The sequence below is a fragment of the Cebidichthys violaceus genome, unplaced genomic scaffold (genome assembly GCF_023349555.1).
Source record: "Cebidichthys violaceus isolate CVI_PGR_0920_01 unplaced genomic scaffold, fCebVio1.0.p SCAF_20, whole genome shotgun sequence".
In the NCBI taxonomy this organism is placed as follows: Eukaryota; Metazoa; Chordata; class Actinopteri; order Perciformes; family Stichaeidae; genus Cebidichthys; species Cebidichthys violaceus.
In genome coordinates this window covers 4,011,413-4,029,003 of record NW_027176373.1, presented here as the reverse complement: position 1 = coordinate 4,029,003, position 17,591 = coordinate 4,011,413, and the positions used below count along the sequence as shown (strand labels likewise).

Here is a 17,591-nt window from a genome sequence, read left to right as displayed (position 1 = left end):
TCATGCTAAAGACTATTTATTTTCTATTTTTTTAAATATATATAATCAACATTTGTTATAAAGTGTTTTCACTATACTCTGGAAGGAAACCTGTTGACAAATTATCAATCAGGTCTCAAATATTTGACAAATGCTTCCCAACTATATTTCCATTTTCTCAAGTTGTAAGCCTTTATTTATATCCCTACCTGTGAAGCCAACTGTCCTCTCTCCTTTATGAGATATGAGGGGAAATTATTATTACTTTTATGAAACACCAGGACTAGGCTTTTATCACAAGTTACCATCGGTGGTTTCAGTAATTTCCTCTGGAGTTAATTTCCTCTGGAGTTGTGATATTAGTGCCTCTAGCTTTCTTAATGAACATTAGGACTTCATTGCCACTTACAAATGAAATGCCACTGACATTCTGCCCTAAGAAGCTATAAAGCACTGTGGAATGAAATTACAGCAGTATGACCATATGCTCAATCAAGCTGTGGACCACTGCTGTGTGAGTGACAATGTGTGATGCTAATGAGGCACAGTGGAATACGGAACGATCCAAAACACGATCAAAATGTGAAATTCCATCACGATATTTCAGTACTTATAGTCTGAATAATTTCATCAGTCACACTATCTTTACACTGAAGAAGATGAATGAAGGGCCTGGTAGAGGTGAATTAACTATCTGAGGAGAGAACAAGAAGAAGAAAAAACACGCACTAGTGAAGCCAAGACTCCACGTAACAATTCTCTCAACAAAAAACATAATTCAATGTTGGCCTGTCATGATATTTCAGAACAACACTGCAATCAGAAGTTAGGTATTTTACCTGATATTATTCCCAGGATATAGGTCTTCTTTTGCATGAGATCGTCTATTTGAGAAACTTACAACAAACTTAACAAATGCAGCTGGCATTGATCTGAACTGTGAACACGCACTCCCACGGTGGAAAAAAAGCCTTTGGTGTGATTAGGTGATGCAATTACTGATGCGATGGGAATTCTGTGCATCCTTTACATGGAGTTTCCAGCCAATCTCGGCTCGTGCAGAGCGGGACTATTAAAGCATTGATGCATTGCAGCAGCCAGCCGGTGGGTTGAGCGGAGAGGCTCTCCAGCTGCAGTTTCTGTCATTATGGCAGCGCTCTACACCTCGTCGCACCGCAGAGCACTTATTCCAACACAACAGGGGAAGAGCATCAGCATTATTTCAACTGTGCCTACCACCGCAGAGAGAATAGAGTGTCAAGAGTCACAGAGGAGGAGAAAATGGGCTGATAGACGGCGAGGAGAGGAGGGAGTCGCAGAGGGCTGAGGGGAGCTTGTTGTTGACGCTTCGGTGTTCACTTTTTTTTCTCTCTCTCTCTCCCTCTCTCTCTCTATCTTTTTCTTTTTCTTTCTCTCTCTTGTTCTCTCTCCCAGAGCCTTGCAGTTCACCATATCCTCCAGAGGCCGAGGATTATGGGAATCTACGCTACGTAACTACACTAAGCTTCCAAGGGAGAAGGTCAGTAGGAGGCTAGACAAACAAGCCGCTTTCCATATGACCCACTTGCCCTTTATCCATTATTTCTTCTATAATGTCCTCCACTTACTTTCATACAACCCCACCTGCACCTCACACTATGAGCTCTTATGCAAAATCAATGAAAAACCAGCAGTATACATGCAAACAAATACATTGTTTCAGGATATGGTCACTTTAGGTTTATTTCCCTGAAACGACTCAATTTTCATGACTCTGTCACCTGCTTATCACTGTTACTGTATTCAGTGTAATTTCTTCTATCTGAAGAATATTCCCAGTGTGAAGCCATTTTGAATGTTTCGGTGAGGAGAAGATCATCTGTTCTTTTGTTTCTTTACAACCGTCTGTATTTCTGATTCAGCCAAAAGTCTCTTCCTTCCCTGCAGCTTGTACAAAACGCAGCAGCTCTGATTCTTACTGGACAAAAAGGGAAGCTCGTGCCAGTTTTATCTAACTCTCCAAAGCAGCGGATCAATATGAAAGTCAGCAACATGATGTAAGGAATTTGTAAATAGAGACCACTTACCAAACATCCGTAAACCATCACCCAGGTTGCTTTCACAATCAGCACACAGTTAAAAAGGCTAAATATGGGTCATCTTTTCAAATTCAAATTTTTGATAGTCATTCCTATAATGTAAGTAATGACCAGCCGCTACAGTGATGCCGGTATTGTTTTCACCTTGTGACTGTGTGTGTGTGTGTGTGTGTGTGTGTGTGTGTGTGTGTGTGTGTGTGTGTGTGTGTGTGTGTGTGTGTGAGTCATCAAAATGTGGTCCTGGAGAAACCCTCTCTAGCACAAACCACCACAGAGGCGGTTTTGAGTACTTTCTGTCTGGTGACTGTGGACAGATTTTGTGACCACGATAGCATAGAAATCGGGCAAGTTGCAGCCACAAAACTTTACAGGCATGTAGTTAAGATCAAATTGAAGACGGACTTGGCCATGGTCCGAGCAAGGAGGAGAAAGGGGGGAGGAGGGAGGGGGGAGGGGCCATTGGCGTTACCGCTTTACTACCCTGGCCCGATTTGAAGTCACAAAACTTAAAGCCGTGTAGTTAAAATCAAAAGGGAGCCAGAAGAAGCCGTAGCAGTAGTAAGAAGAATAGCAGTATTCTTCTCTTCTTTCATAAATCAAACAGTGTTGTCCATGGGCTCCTCTCTCCTTCCTTTTTGTCTCAGCCTGAATAATGCAGAGTCGACGTGTGTGGTGGTGGACTCCCCTGTGGAGCTGAGACCAGGGTAGCAGCTGTCCCTATCAAGACTCTCCTCAGAGCTGTCACGGCCTGTCTGCTCCTTGGCTAATCACTTCCTACAGGCCTGCAGCATGGGACCGCCGCTGCTAATGTCGTCAGCGACAGGGCCGAGAGCACCTCGCAGGATGAGTGTGATGTAGTTTCATATGGTGATGAGTGTGCGTGTGTGTCTGCAAGTGTGTGTGTGTGTGTGTGTGTGTGTGTGTGTGTGTGTGTGTGTGTGTATGTGTGTGTGAGGGGTTGGTTAGTGTGCAGGTGTGTTTAGCCAACGGGTGTGCCAATGCCTCAGGTAGTGCAACATGGGTCAAGCATTAACACACAAACACCATTACCATAACCACGGCCCCTTGTTTCCCACCTGCCAAAACACATTTGCTACACAAGGAGTTACCCATCTGCGTATAACAAGCTAATGGCACAGTGTGTCACACACCAGCACACATGGTCATATAATAATGGCCTTTTGTAATGACACACACTTCACTCTGGCATGTTCGGCTGAGGTGTAAAAAAAGATAAAGCCTGGAAAAACACATCCTGAGAACAAAAAAATAGATTTTCCTATCCTTTCAGTAGACTTTTGAAATAAATATTTCCTGTTTTTTTCCACACAGATGATGTTGTGTTGTTCGATGGTTCTGGTGCAGTAGGCTCTGTCAGGCCCTGCGGTGAATACCACATCCAACTGTCAACAGTGATGATTAATTATCAGTCACTCTAGCTATGCAACAAATTGGTAAACATATTTGCCTTCTGGGGTCTCAGAGACCATCCTGAATTTGAATAGCCACAAACAGAAAAAAAAACAGATTGATGGGTCCAATCAGAAGAGTGTAGGATCCAGGGCAATAGATAACAAGCAAAAAGAGGATAAAGGTGGTTCTGGCTTCTGGCAAGAAAAACATGAAACTTGTAAGTAGAAATTGGCGAATTTGTGTCAGTCAAACTGGAAATGGAAAGTGAGTTGCTGTTGTTGTGCCCTTAAGCACTTTACCCTAAACATGTATGGCTCCATTATAGAAGCCACATGAAGGCATCGATGTGTCTATAATGTATAATAATGAGATACCCGAAAAAACAACAACAAGGTTTTGGTCATATTAGGTGTCCAGCAGGCAACTTTAGCAAAGCAGGGTTAGCGTTAATGGCAGATGACTGGCAACCATTAATGCTGATGACAACTTCTTGTAAGTGATGTTTTGTGACTTTTCAGCACATCAAATGTGTCAACAATATGTGGAAAGATGTGCATTACGCCCGTGTGTGGTTGTTGCACATCTCTTTACAAAATAATTGACATTAACACCAAACAGCCTCCACTCCTCTGGAAAGGCTTTCCACAAGATTTTGGAGTCTGGCTGCAGGGATTAGCTTCCTTTCAGCCACAAAAGCATTAGTGAGACTGGCCACTGATGTTGGGATAAGGCATGGCTCGCAGCTGTTGTTCCAATTAATCCTAAAATGAGTGTGATTTCCGTGAGGTTAAGGTCAAGGCAAGATGGGAAAATCATAGCTTTCAGGACTTCTTTTTGTGCACAGGGGCATTGCCAAGTTGAATAAAAAAGAGCTTCCCTAATCTTCCCTAAAAGCTCAATTTTGTCTAAAACATGCCCAAGGCCTTAGGTATGTTGAATATGGCCAATAGAACGCCAACAAATAGGAAAGACAGACTCGTTGGCATATGAACAATAAGGAGAGGCACAAACACAAAGAGGCAGACAAAAGACTAAAATGTAGAATGAGACAGACGAAGATGAAGGTAAACAAACAATCATGGAGATGGACAGGCAAGAGATATGAATAAGAAGCGAGACAGGAGGCGTGACGGAGCAGTGAGGCATGTAAAGGCAACTGGTGCCGCCGCGCTGCTCCTTGCCCCTGCGGCGCACGGAGCCAAATACAGCTGGAAAGCGGGAAGGGCGGGAACCGAGACGAGAGAGAAAAGCCGGGTATGATTGACTAGACCAAAATGAGAAGACATGAAAGGAGAAGAGGGAGAGACGAGATGAAGAGGGAGGATGGGGAGAAGGGAAAGACTAGCTCGCCAAAAATCTGACGGGCAGATAAACAAGAGACTGTCAGAGACTACATTTAATCCACTGGGTGACTGCAGCATTTAACAAACTCCCTGCATGATTTGGTGTGTGTGTATGTGTGTGTGTGTGTGTGTGTGTGTGTGTGTGTGTGTGTGTGTGTGTGTGTGTGTGTGTGTGTGTGTGATTGTGCCTGGTTACCTGAGCTTCTGTGCACACTTTTGCCCCTGTGTGAGTGTGTGTAGGCTTTTGTGCCCAACACATCTGCCACTGTGCCCTCGCCTTTGAGAGTGCGCCCTCTAACAAGCTGAACATTTGTCAACAAAGCCAGGAAGCAGTTGTTGTTTGCCAGTAAGCAAGGAGAGGCCTGCAGAGGCTGCCCACAGACACACTGCCAGATATTGCACAAGGTGTGTGTGTGTGTGTGTGTGTGTGTGTGTGTGTGTGTGTGTGTGTGTGTGTGTGTGTGTGTGTGTGTGTGTGTGTGTAAGTGTAGTGTGCGTGTCAGTAGCCCCCACCACCACTTGATTTGGCTTGTTAGTGCTACTTCTGGGGTTATAAGAGCCTAGAGCCATCCAGGCCATTAATGCAGAGCTCATTTAAAATGGAGCTAGCTCAGCGAATCGCTCTCATGTGTTTTTCTTTTTACTCCTGTTTGCTCTGTGGCCAAGTGATCTTTTGACTTATAGGTGATTTATGGGGCTGGCAGTGATTTTCCCTAAAGTGGTGGTGACTGCATGTCCTCGTGGTTTCTAACCAGTGGTCTGAAGATGAATAACGAGTATTATTTTGGGGATTTGAAGAATTTCCAGATAACACTATAACATTATAAACACAACTATTCTTACATGACAAACTACAAATTATCCTTTTAAGGATGTTTGCAACACAACTGATTTTACTTGTCAAACATCTGGACGCTTGGGCACTGAAATCATGCAGCAAAACCAGTAGTAAAACCAAAAAAAAGGATTAGATGTCCTTCTCCTTGAACCGAAAAAAAAAAAAAATTCTTATGAATATGAAACAGTGTCCACCGCATCAATACCAAACAAAACAAACCACAAGGGAAGTTGCCTGTTGTGTCTAGATACAGTATTCAAATAACAATGAAACCCACACTGACTCAGTCCCAAAGATTTCAGTGAAACAAGTTTTACTAGAGAGAAGAATGTGTCACAAATCATTTTTCAAATCTCGATCTTTTAAGGGAAAATAAACCATATTTTTTAACTTTGAGAGAAACTATTACTCTATGTTATTAACCAAGATCATGATAGCTGCCTTGACACATTGATCTCAGTACTGTTGGCAGCCTCTCCAGTTTTATTTGCAGCTACTGTATCTCAGTTATGTAACAAGACTCCATTTAATGTTAGGGAATTTTAACATAAAAACCCACCACACAACACAAATGTCTACATTTTTGTTGAATGGTTTTGCTGTGGTAGCTGTGGTAACTACATATGTGACTAAAACAGGGTTATTTTTATAAAGCCAGGCATACTTGAAAAAAGACACAAAAAAACTGAATTTATTACTTAAATAAAGAGTTTTGTTTCATTTTTAGAGGCCTGTTTTTATTATTTTCATAATATTTCATGGCATCTCAGAAATGGCCTCGGCTGCAGATTCAGCAGTTATTCCAAGGAAGGTTTTGTTCTATCCTAGTGCATAGGTACTAAGAGCTAAGCACATACACAGTGTAACACTGTCTCTTTTATGGCAGCAATCAAGTTTGTGATAGATTATATCAGAGAATATGGATTTTTTTCTTCCATCATAAAATCTCACGGAAGCTCATTTAAAAGTCACGATCTCTTCCTCACAACTGCTCTTGCCAGATTCCTACCAGTCAGTGAGCAAAGATGGAGAAACGTAATGAATCAGAAAAGCCAGAAGGAAATGCACAAAGTTGAAAGGATGGGATGGATGAAAGCAGACAGGAGGTGGAGTAGAAAATTGCACCAAGATGAGAAATGGCAAGCGTTGACAAATCATTGCTCTGACTATTGCCGTGTCTCAGATGGGAGTGAAATTATCAAAATCTAGTTACATCTTATGAAATATAAACTAGCCTGCAAGAGAGTGCAGAATGCTGCAACATGCTGTAATAGATTTGAAGAACACACTGTGATCAGAACATGAAGTAGTCCCTCATGTTTGCTGATAAGGTTTCATCGCTTCCAGGGAGAGATAGCAACACCTTGGTTTAATCCCAAGAGTGATTTTATTTATTTTTTTATCGTTCCACAAGGCTAAGACAAAACTTATTCCGCTTACGGAGCGTAGAAGTTTGACTCTGTGTTTGTGTCTGCATGAAAATGTACCAAATGCTTTTTTTTTAAGTAAAAAAAGTTACACAATTCCAGGAACTGTAGGTTAAATATACAAGTGGAAGCAGCTTTGATCACACTGTCTCTAGCAGCCACCACACTGAAGTGTCCGGTACACCCACATCATTCAAAACAGGGGATGTCCTGTGCTAGAAACGCCCATTCACTCTTATAACCACGTCTCTCTCACACACAGGACCAGCAAAACAAGTGCGCCTTCTAGCGGTGCCTCCAACTTTGTGTGCGCGCACGTGAACGATGACCTGCTGTGATAAAAAAAAAAAAAAAGAAGCGAAAGTGCCACTTACGGTAGAAGACGTATTCCGTGTAGCTCGACCAGATCTTGTCCTCTGTGTGCTGGTTGACAAACGAGGCCGTGACTGACGAGTTGCAGGCCACCATTTGGAAACCGCACTCCGACAGCATGTCAAAAGACCTCTCCAGGTGCTTGAACTTGAGGTAAAACCGGGAGGTGTACCGATCCGGGGTCCTGTCCGGATCCCGGCTCTCGTTCAGGGTCTCCCCGAAAACTTCTTTGGCGAGGGCCACCCGACCGCATATCAGTATCCGAGGCACCCTCCTGAACTTGGCGTCCGTCTGAGTCTCTCGGCCCATGGTGCACGACCCCCGGTACCCCACCGTGATGAAGCCGCTCTTTCTGTCCGCGGGGACAAGAGAGGGAGGCGGACACTGCCGGTGGTCGCTGCCCTGGGACCCATCTTCATAGTCGCTGTGGAAGTAGTCGTCCGGGCTGTGCTTGATATCGTCAGGGGTCAGGAGCTTCACCAAGTCGGGCAATTGGAAGTACTCCGCCTCTTTCCTGAGCCTCCCTTTCTCCGGGAAGTGGTCCGGGAGGACGACTTGCCTGTCTCGGAGGTAGTCCAACACATACCGGAATAAAAAGCCGTCTCTGTCGATGAAATAACGGCCCTTGGGGTCTCTCGCCAGGTCATTCGATGCATCTTTTTTGGACGAGAACAGCTTGCCGAGTAATGAATTCGGGGTACCCACCAAAGTTGAGTGGCGCGTGTAATAAACCTGCCCCCCCACGTTTAATTCAACAACATCTGGGAAACTGTTCTGAACCGATGCTTGCTCTTTGGTGTTAGTCCTACAGTTCCCACTCAGCGCCATCGTTTCCGTCATGAATAGCTAAAAACAGGGTACACACCTATTACAGCAAGTCTCAGCGAGGAAGGAAAAAAAAAAAAAGCGACAGCTCAGGATGTTAAAAGTTCCTAAGCTGTGTCCTCGGTTATTTTGTGTTGATTCGGGGCCTCCAACTTCACCCTACAACAATCTGAATATGCATTCTTCACCGATCCATGGCCATTATCACCTACCAGTCTTTTGCAGTTGTCGAAAATGGGGTGTGGAGGGGGAGGGGGGGGGTGGGATGGCAGTCCAGGGCGTCCCCCCTGTGAATGATAAATTAAAAGAAGGCTGAGATGGATGACTGGGAGGAGGAAAAGAATCAGTGCTGCGAGAAAGAGGAAATGTATCCGGGCGCATCAAAGCCGTGCATCAGTGGCAAATGTAAGAGCATTACAGGGTGGAGGGGTGGGGGTGTGGGGCACCGGAGGAGGCTGTAAAGCCTATAGCACCGAACAAAAAAGTCCTACTTAATAGACAAATAGAAAACCGTCTGCACACACACACACACACACACACACACACAAACACAAACACACACAGCCAGAACATTAAGCAGAAGAACTGGGCAAACGAGAAAAGTCCAACAACTTAGGACACAGTCCAAACTGGAGATGGTGCGGATGGTGCTGATTTCTCCTCAACTTCCCTTGAACACCGGGTTGATTACCCGGACTGTGCCGACGAGCGGGAGGAGGTAGAATCCCGTTCAGTGGCAGAAACTTCGCAGAGAATCGCACGCGCAACAATCGGGAGTCCTGTAATGGTTTTTGTCTGTAGCCTGTCACTACAAATATGTCGCCTGATCCGGACTGAATTAAATTAAGTCCCCTCCTCGAGAAAAAAACGTATCGTATTTGCTGCCTTCAAGAGGTTGTTAAAAAAATTAAAAAAAATCTCTTTTTTTTTCCACAGCAGCGGAGAGGACCGACCCGCCGCTGCTGGCTGCTTTTACCCGGAGCTGTCCGCGGTGCTGAAACGAGCATCCCACCCCCCTCTCATCACCCTCCCTTCCACACTACCCTCCCCTCCCCTACAGAGCTGGGTGGTGTCTTCACGGTTGCTCCCCCCTCTTACACACACACACACACACACACACACACACACACACACACACACACACACACACACACACACACACACACAGGCTTCTAAAGGCTTATGGAGCGATTCCAGGCTTCTGGGTGGGAAAAAACAAAAGTCTCTAAATCATTGCCAAGAACCATTAAACAGAAATCAGCTCTATTGTCAGAAATGCCCTATATCACGTACGTCACACACATGTATACTAATTTGTATAATGTTTAATTTTGCCACTGCCTAAATTTGTAGAATAAAGTTTTAGGCTTTAACATCAATAGTCGTGGAAGCGCTGCATCAATTGTTGTGCCAAATGAGCTAAACGCTCACAATGCTGTAATTTGACCCCCAGCTTGAATCTATTTGCATGACATTTAGTCTGAATAGCTAAATACAGGACACATTTTGGTTTCCAGACTGTTTGTATTGTTCCCAGTTTTCCATTTTGATTGCAACATGTTTGTAGTTTACATTTTGGAGCCCTTTTACACATTAAAATATATCAACGAAAATACTATCTTCAAGACCCAGATAAATGGCTGTAACTGGCAGTGAGCTGTAACATTATGTGACGATTTTGTCTCGGCTTTGTAAGGTGAGCAACAGCGCCTCCCTCTGTTTGTGTTGCGACAAAGTCAGACTTCTTCTATCGGCACCATGGACAGATCATCACACAGAAAGGGATGTAATTCGTGCATGGTAGCTGTCTTTTTACCTAATATACTTAAAAAAAACACCTTTCAAATCCATTTTTTACAAAAATTTGACTAAGATTGATCTTTTCCTGCTACGTCATGCTTCACACACACAACAGTGCAGTTTGTGATCAATCAAAAACAAGACAACTAGCACACAGACATACAGCATAGGCTCCAACTGCAGGACTAAATCAGGGCTTGTGAAATATTGTGAAAAAGTATAAAACATAGGAAGTCCTCCTCTTTCTCAGAGGAACTTAATGGGCATCACTTGTACTGGGAAATGACCTCAACTACTGAGTAGCCTCTCAAGCAGCCCTGCCTGTATGTAGCCTAGAAAACAACATTTCCCCTCTCTACCAACTCCTTAAACATGTTTTCACAATGTTTTTGATCCCACTGGATACATTTTAGAAAATACCAGATATTTTTAAATCCAAACATGCCTCCTAGAATCGCTGACTTTTCAATCGGCAGATGATTAGTGTATTTAATTGGGGCCATGCACAACGCTGGCATTAGCTTTACAGCTAATTTGCATTTGCGGTCCCTGGGCAAGACTCTGGGGTTGACACTGATTCTAAATGCAATAATTAATAGTAAATGGGGGGTCTACTGATGTCTGTATCTGCGATGTGGTGTCATGCAGTGTTTCAAAGGAATCTGAAAAGACAGGAAAAAACATTTCAAAATTTGAAACTTGTGGTTATTCAGAAGTTTCAGCTCAGTATGACACCCACCAACACAAATTAGTGCACCATGAAGAACAATATGTTGCATATTCATTATAGAATTAGTGATATAAAGGTGGTAGAGTTTCTGTCAGCCAGTATGATCATGTTGATAGTATATCTTGGGTCAAATGTCAGTACAATTTGAGACACTTAACCTCTGGACTCCAAAATCAATACCTGACTATAGAGAGAGAGAGAGCATTTGTCCAGAGACACACGTTTATTTATTGTCATTGTACAACAGGGTTGTGTTTATAGTCCCATTGTGCTACATAAAATAAAGCAGAACAAAACTACCTGTATATTATATGTGGAGGGTGGATCTGCTGCCTCTTTGTGTAAACTGGTGAGGGTCCAGGCTGGCTGCGATGTTGTTTTTTTATGTGCTGTTTCTCAAAGCACTTCATCGTAACGGGGGTGTCACAGGGCTGACAGACTGACAGTGGCCAGTCTTTTGGAGGCGGGGAGGACTTGACAACTGATTCTTTGTTGAGGAGATCAAAGTGAGCACAAAAGGTGTTCAGCTCATCTGGCAACATGGCCTCACACATGATGAGGCACTCCTGTGACATTTTGGATCTTGGTATCTTCATCATAAATACAAGTAGCCACTACAACACTCCCAGCTGCGCTGCTATTTAAAGCCCAGACGACTGACCACCTTTAAGGACTTAGATCTGTTTGTGTCGACACATTTCATTCCTACTCCACTTTCTCAGTCCCCAAAGTTCTCTCAGTTTAATGGCAACAAAGCTTAAAATAAAGCAAAAAGCAACACAGCCAGCAGAGCCATCGCCAAAGCAGAAAATATATTCCTCCATGTTTTTTTGCTCACTGCATGCATTTCAAAATATATCAACACAGACTCTCAGTAAATGGTTATTTGAAAAGACATTTTAGAAAATCTGAATTCCCATTTTTTCAGTCAGTGAATAAAATCCCAGAGCTGAAAGGACATATTTACTCAAAAAAGTCTGTGACGTTTATTTGAGTTTCTTGGTGTCTTATGTCTTTGAAAACTATTTCAGTTCCATATTAGCCAATAAAAATATATGATGAAATATTTACTCCACAAGCACAGCGGCAACATTAATAATGTATCGTTTTTCCAAGAGAGAGATGCAATTTCAGAGAGATTTTTAATTTTCATTTGCAAAAGGAATCCACTTCTTACACAAGTACAATCACGAGCCCTTGGCTTCCTTGACACATCAAATCGCAACACAGTCATTTTCTTCCTGTGCAGTGGAGAGAAAACTATTAAAGGGAATTTTCAGGCTGGTCACAGATGGTTGAAATAAACAGAATACTACTTCCACTTCCATCTCTCATTACATCCACACTGAATTATGCCAGGCCTTAGATGGGAAATCTGCTAGTACAGCAGGCAGACATTCAATGCATAATTTCAGTTGACTCCGATAATATTTACTGAAATGGGTTCCTATGTAAGACTTAGTTATCCCTCAAACTTGGATGTTTGTTATTTCTCATTTAAAATTGGTAAGTTATTTAAGATTTTCAACAGGCAAAAACTTTAAATGTCAGTTTAGAATTCTTTTTTCTTTTTTAAGTATGCAGGGGAAAAGTCTGTTGAAAGTGAGAGAAACCACCAATCGGAGGAGAGGGAGGCTAAGGCTGAATACGGTGTTTGTCAGATGGAATATGGTATTTGGGGAAAGTGATTATAGATGTCATGGAAACGTCAGATGCCTTTTCTCATGGCAAAATGTCAAAATGTTTATTTTTAACTCATCAGTGCATGTGTGCGTACATGGTTGGCATGAGAGAGACAGAGAGAGAGAACATCAACACATGTACACACACACACACACACACACACACACACACACACACACACACACACACAGACACAAACAACATCAAAACACACTTCCACAGTCTCTCACAAGCACACACAGAGCAAGAGCTAATTGTTAATTGCCTGCTGCTATTATCTTGATGTTATGAATTGTACCTTTTTCTCTATAGTCTCATTATTACTTCACGCTTTGGCAATAGTGTCCTTGTTACATTTGTGCCAATAAAGCATTTCAATTTTAATTTTAAAAAGTACCATGGCATCAAGCATAGCAGTCATCAGTTATATCTGTATGTTATTTTGTATCCACTCCTTGGTTATGTATGATGAGAGCTAAACACAAGAAAAAGGTCAGTGGTGGCCAGGATATGTCTGGGAGGGAGAAAAAGAGTTTCACCTGTTGAGCAATTTCCTTAAGCCCTCCTACTCCAGTCGAGCATTCAACTCAGACTGGAGCTGTACTGGGCAGCTTCTAGATGTAAATAGATGTGTTTGTGTGATTATGGCGTTAATACAGAAGTGAGCATTGTTCTCAGTGAAACTGCCCTGAGGAAAGCGGCAATGTGTGAAATCAATTAAAGTAAAGTGAGCAATTAAAACACCAATAGGAATAAATACATAAGATAATCACCAATGTTGCACAAATACTTTTCACATAACTTGTAGTGAGTCAGCGCTTTGTATTTCAAAGCTGGTACAGTTCTCGTGTCAGGGAATCTCTGGCAATTCTTTAGAAAATCCATGAGAGAACGTATTTCGTTAAAAAATAGATTTTTTGTTTTTTAATCATTTATTTATTCATTCTGTTTTTGCGTGAGACACAAATACCCTGCTGATGCTCAGTCCCCATGAGATCATCTTAGCAGGCTGGTGACTGCACTGAACCCCTGTTGTCCTACTGAGCAGGTACACTCCAACACCTCCGGCTACTAACGCAATGAGTCATCAACCTCAAATGTGTCTTCAAAGACTGCTCGGCAAGGTTTTCAGCATGTTATAGAAGTCAGCCGATGAACTCATAATCATTAAGAAACTTCTTGTCTCCGCAGAATTGATCTTCAAACATAAACTCCATGAAGTCCTTGTGGGAATCAGCAACAAGTCCCAATGCCCCAGATTTGGTATCAAAACAAGATATTTTTAGCTGATTCAAGCAAACAGCGAGCTTCTTACCCCTTTCACTCAGATGTGCTACGGGAATCGGTTGAACTGAGGAAGTAGGTTTAGTTGCTACACTTCATCAGGTCTCAAATGATGGCATCAAATATTATGATCGACAAACAGTTTCTTGTAGAAGGTTATTTCCTCTGTGGCTCAAAACGCAGTCTAAACGCCGTGCAGAATGACAAACTGGGGGCATATTTGTTGTGATGTTACAGTGCGATATTCTCTTGGGTACTAAGTGTTAAAATTGCAATATCTCTGGATTTCTGCCCAAACCAGCAGGTCAAAAAATGAGTTTCTTCTTGCTTTGTGTAGCTTTGCAGCCCCTCAATCCCCTCCTCATCCACTCCCTGCACAGGCCAAGGCAGCTTACCCTGCTAAACTAGGTCCACTGCTCTCCCTGGAGACAAGGCTATTTAACAGGAAGTCCACTGAACATTAAGGGCTTTGGCAGTCGGAGCAGAGAAGAGTGGTGAGGGACGGACAAGTGACTCCTGGAGCCAGGATAAGTATAAGCCTGTAAGACACCACAGAGATTCGGGAGTTGAATGTCTCAGCTTGTCTTCTGGCCAGCAACACAGCAGCAGAGCTGTCATCCCACTCACTAACACTGACTCTTCAGGTGTGTGTGTGTGTGTGTGTGTGTGTGTGTGTGTGTGTGTGTGTGTGTGTGTGTGTGTGTGTGTGTGTGTGTGTGTGTGTGTGTGTTGTTCTGTGTACTGGTGAAAGCATCAAGAAATAGGGTTTATCCTTGGAGCCTAGTCTACACAGGGAAAGCAGGGAAATATTGATCCAAAGCTATTTTGTATGCAGCCATCTGAGCTAGGACTTACTCTTGTGTTTATGTTACTTCTAGCATGTGAAGCTGACAGCGGCGGCGACGCTAGATGATGATGCTGAATTTAGCTCCGGCCATTTCTCTAATGCTTTTGATTGGTTATGGGCTCAGACTCACTTGATAACTGAAATTGACATTTGGTGTTTACAGTAGAAACAAATGTTCTTCTTCTTTGAATTAATTATTGTGTTCAGTGTGTTACTCAGATGAATGTTTATATTCTTTTGTATACGTATTGCTTTATTTGAATGTTCTACTTGGTTATTCTTTTTTTTGTCTTGGCTTCTCTGTTTTGTATTTGCTAGTGTAGTGTGGCCATATTTACTTGCTGGTGGCATTTGTCGACCATGAATGAACTCTCTATCGACTCAGATCATTGATCTAAATCTGTTGTCACATACACTACAGCTTTTCTCGTGACAAAATCAAGATTTGTCAAAACCTGATCTAAGAAATTTGTCGTGCGTGCAAAGCTCTCCCCTCCCAGCCTGTGAGCCATTCACTTATTAGAACAGGAGTACGTTTTTTCCTTCAGTTCTTAACAAGGATGATGCTATGTTGTATACTACTGATACTGATAGACAATGTACTGTAACTGCAAGATACCCAAAAAGCGATAGATCATTTATCCATACACCAAATATCTAAACCCCTTGTCCTGTCAAGGGTTGCAGGGGTCTGGAGCCTTAAGCCTCGGTTATATTCCCAGAATGCACTGGGTCAGAGGCTGGGTAACTTCAGGTCTTCACTGTGTGACAGGCACAACTGATAAAGCCGAGGAAAATGACCAAGTCCCTCTACTTCATGCTTTTTATTTTTCAGGCACATAGTTGTGATATCAGTCAGAGTGTGTGGGCTCACAGCACTTGAGTCACAAGTGATTGTGTGAAATGATTGCAATGCCCATGGCTCATGGATTGTAAGGCAACAATCAGTTGTTTGGATTGTTCGCACAGATTTACACTTCCTTCTGTAACTTGCAATTTAAGTAAAAAGATAATTGTGGGTTTTAGAAATATAATAGAACTGATCAATTAGCAAAATTTGTCTTTTTTTCTACATGGAGACAAACACTAATGTGCTGAAAAGTGATAATAACAGCCAGACCTAAAGTTCCTCTCCACTTTTGTTACAAGGAAGAAAGCTCATTTGCACACAGAGATAATCAAACTGGTACGCATTGCTAAACCCAGTAGGTTTCGTGTGTATCTTACAGTACAGTAGCTGGCGTTTGATTCAATTTGTACCATGTGGGACTCAGAAAGCAGTTGGCCAGGATCAAGTTGTGGGTGTAGTGAAAGGATGGGAGGGGGCGGAGAATCTGACAGCTCCACAGCGAAGGGGGGGAAACAATCTCTGTTCGCTTGTTAAAAAAAAGACATCCATTAAGTCAGAGTGTGTAAGTATATACTGACTCATATCTGGATTGTATCAGACCCAGATGAGCCGTGATGACCATGTACAGAGTAACCATTCATTCAGATCCATGTCAGAACTCACTGGACATTAAACTCTTACCGAAAGGTGAAATGTCATTTGCAGCATTTTGTGGTTTTCAGTAATGTCACATAACCTTATTGAAATATAACACAGTGTACATATTTTAATTATAATGTAGAGCTTCAGGATTCATTTAACAGCATGAAGACACATTCATATTGAACTTGCTAATTGCATATTAAGTTGCCCTTGTTATTTAATTTTGTTATGTTTGGTTTGCTTGAGTCTTATGACATTCTTGAGGTGCTGCACATTTTTCAGTAGACCACCATATCAGCTGGAAGGATGAAAAAGTTTGAGTTGGCCAAATGTGGGGATGATGTGACTTGTTGCCAATATCTGTCATTCAGTCTTGATTTGGGGATGTAAGCTTTAGGAGGCACAGACCGGTCTCTGTTTATACTTAAATATTTGAAAATGCACTTGAAACGGATCACCTCCCATCGGCAGCTTTTTTCCTGTTGGAAGAAGAATTAACCCTGGAAGGCTAAAGACTAAGATCAAGAATTTGTATATGATTTTGTATTTTTCCAATAAGAGAGTCAGCCCTTGTCCATGTCATTCTCTCCATCTCTGAGGCCACTCCTTGGACGGTGCACCTCGCAGCAGAGTTCTCCAAGCCTAAAGGGATCTCGATCCTGTTGATTTGGTAAACCATGCAGATGAGGTGTTGCTAAGCACCTGCTCTCCCTCTGCCAGAGTAAAGGCCATGAGGGAACACTGTGGAGGGGTAGATAGCTGTGCTAGTTTACTGCCATAGTCAGCTCTCCTGTGGTATGTGTCTCTCTCTCTCTCTCTCTCTCTCTCTCTCTCTCTCTCTCTCTCTCTCTCTCCCCCTCCCCCCCTCCCTCCAGTATTTTCCATGCTTTACTCTCTGCCTCTTGGGATTAAAGGGTGGTTTCCACAGGTCCTCAGTGTGTGAAAAATCTCTTGATGGAGCCAAATCTCTAAAAGCCCATAGAACTGTAAAAACCCATTTAAAGGTGTAGTGTCCATTTTTACTCTTCAGCTAATACCATCAGCCATTTGCTGTAAATGATTTAAAGGGTGTTCAAATGCAAATGTGTTGCTGAAGGGCAGGAAATGTATATACTCACCTTACATATACTCATACAATGTAAATGCACACCTCTCTCCAGAGTGTCCTTCTATTTCCAACAACATTCTCAAACTGAGATTCAATACAGTAAGTCAGACGACTGAAGTGTGCAATCAAGAACTGCATGGAGCTTTCTTCACACACGGGGAAATGAATCATTTCTGTCAGTATGGAGAAAGTGAAGGCGACAGATAGTGAGTAGGCCGAGAGGATGTATAATTGAATGTGTGGTGGGTCTCTGTTCACTCCTGTCATCAGTAATCTCATCAGGAAAGCAGGACATCCAGTGGGATCCAGTAACTGTGCATGTAATGAGTTGCTGTATAGTTTTTGTCATCTTGTTTTACCCAAAGTTAAAGG

The 17,591-nt window shown here is 42.6% G+C and overlaps 1 protein-coding gene across 1 annotated transcript in view; it reads right to left on the bottom strand.

The window, feature by feature from the left end:
* Window positions 1-9,276, bottom strand: part of kctd16b (potassium channel tetramerization domain containing 16b) — a 74,506-nt gene extending 65,230 nt beyond the window's left edge. The window contains exon 1 of the mRNA XM_068715729.1: window positions 7,453-9,276. Coding sequence (XP_068571830.1) covers window positions 7,453-8,290 — 838 coding nt within the window. The 5' untranslated portion in view covers window positions 8,291-9,276. The remainder of the gene's footprint in view (window positions 1-7,452) is intronic.
* Between the last annotated feature and the right edge of the window lie 8,315 nt (window positions 9,277-17,591).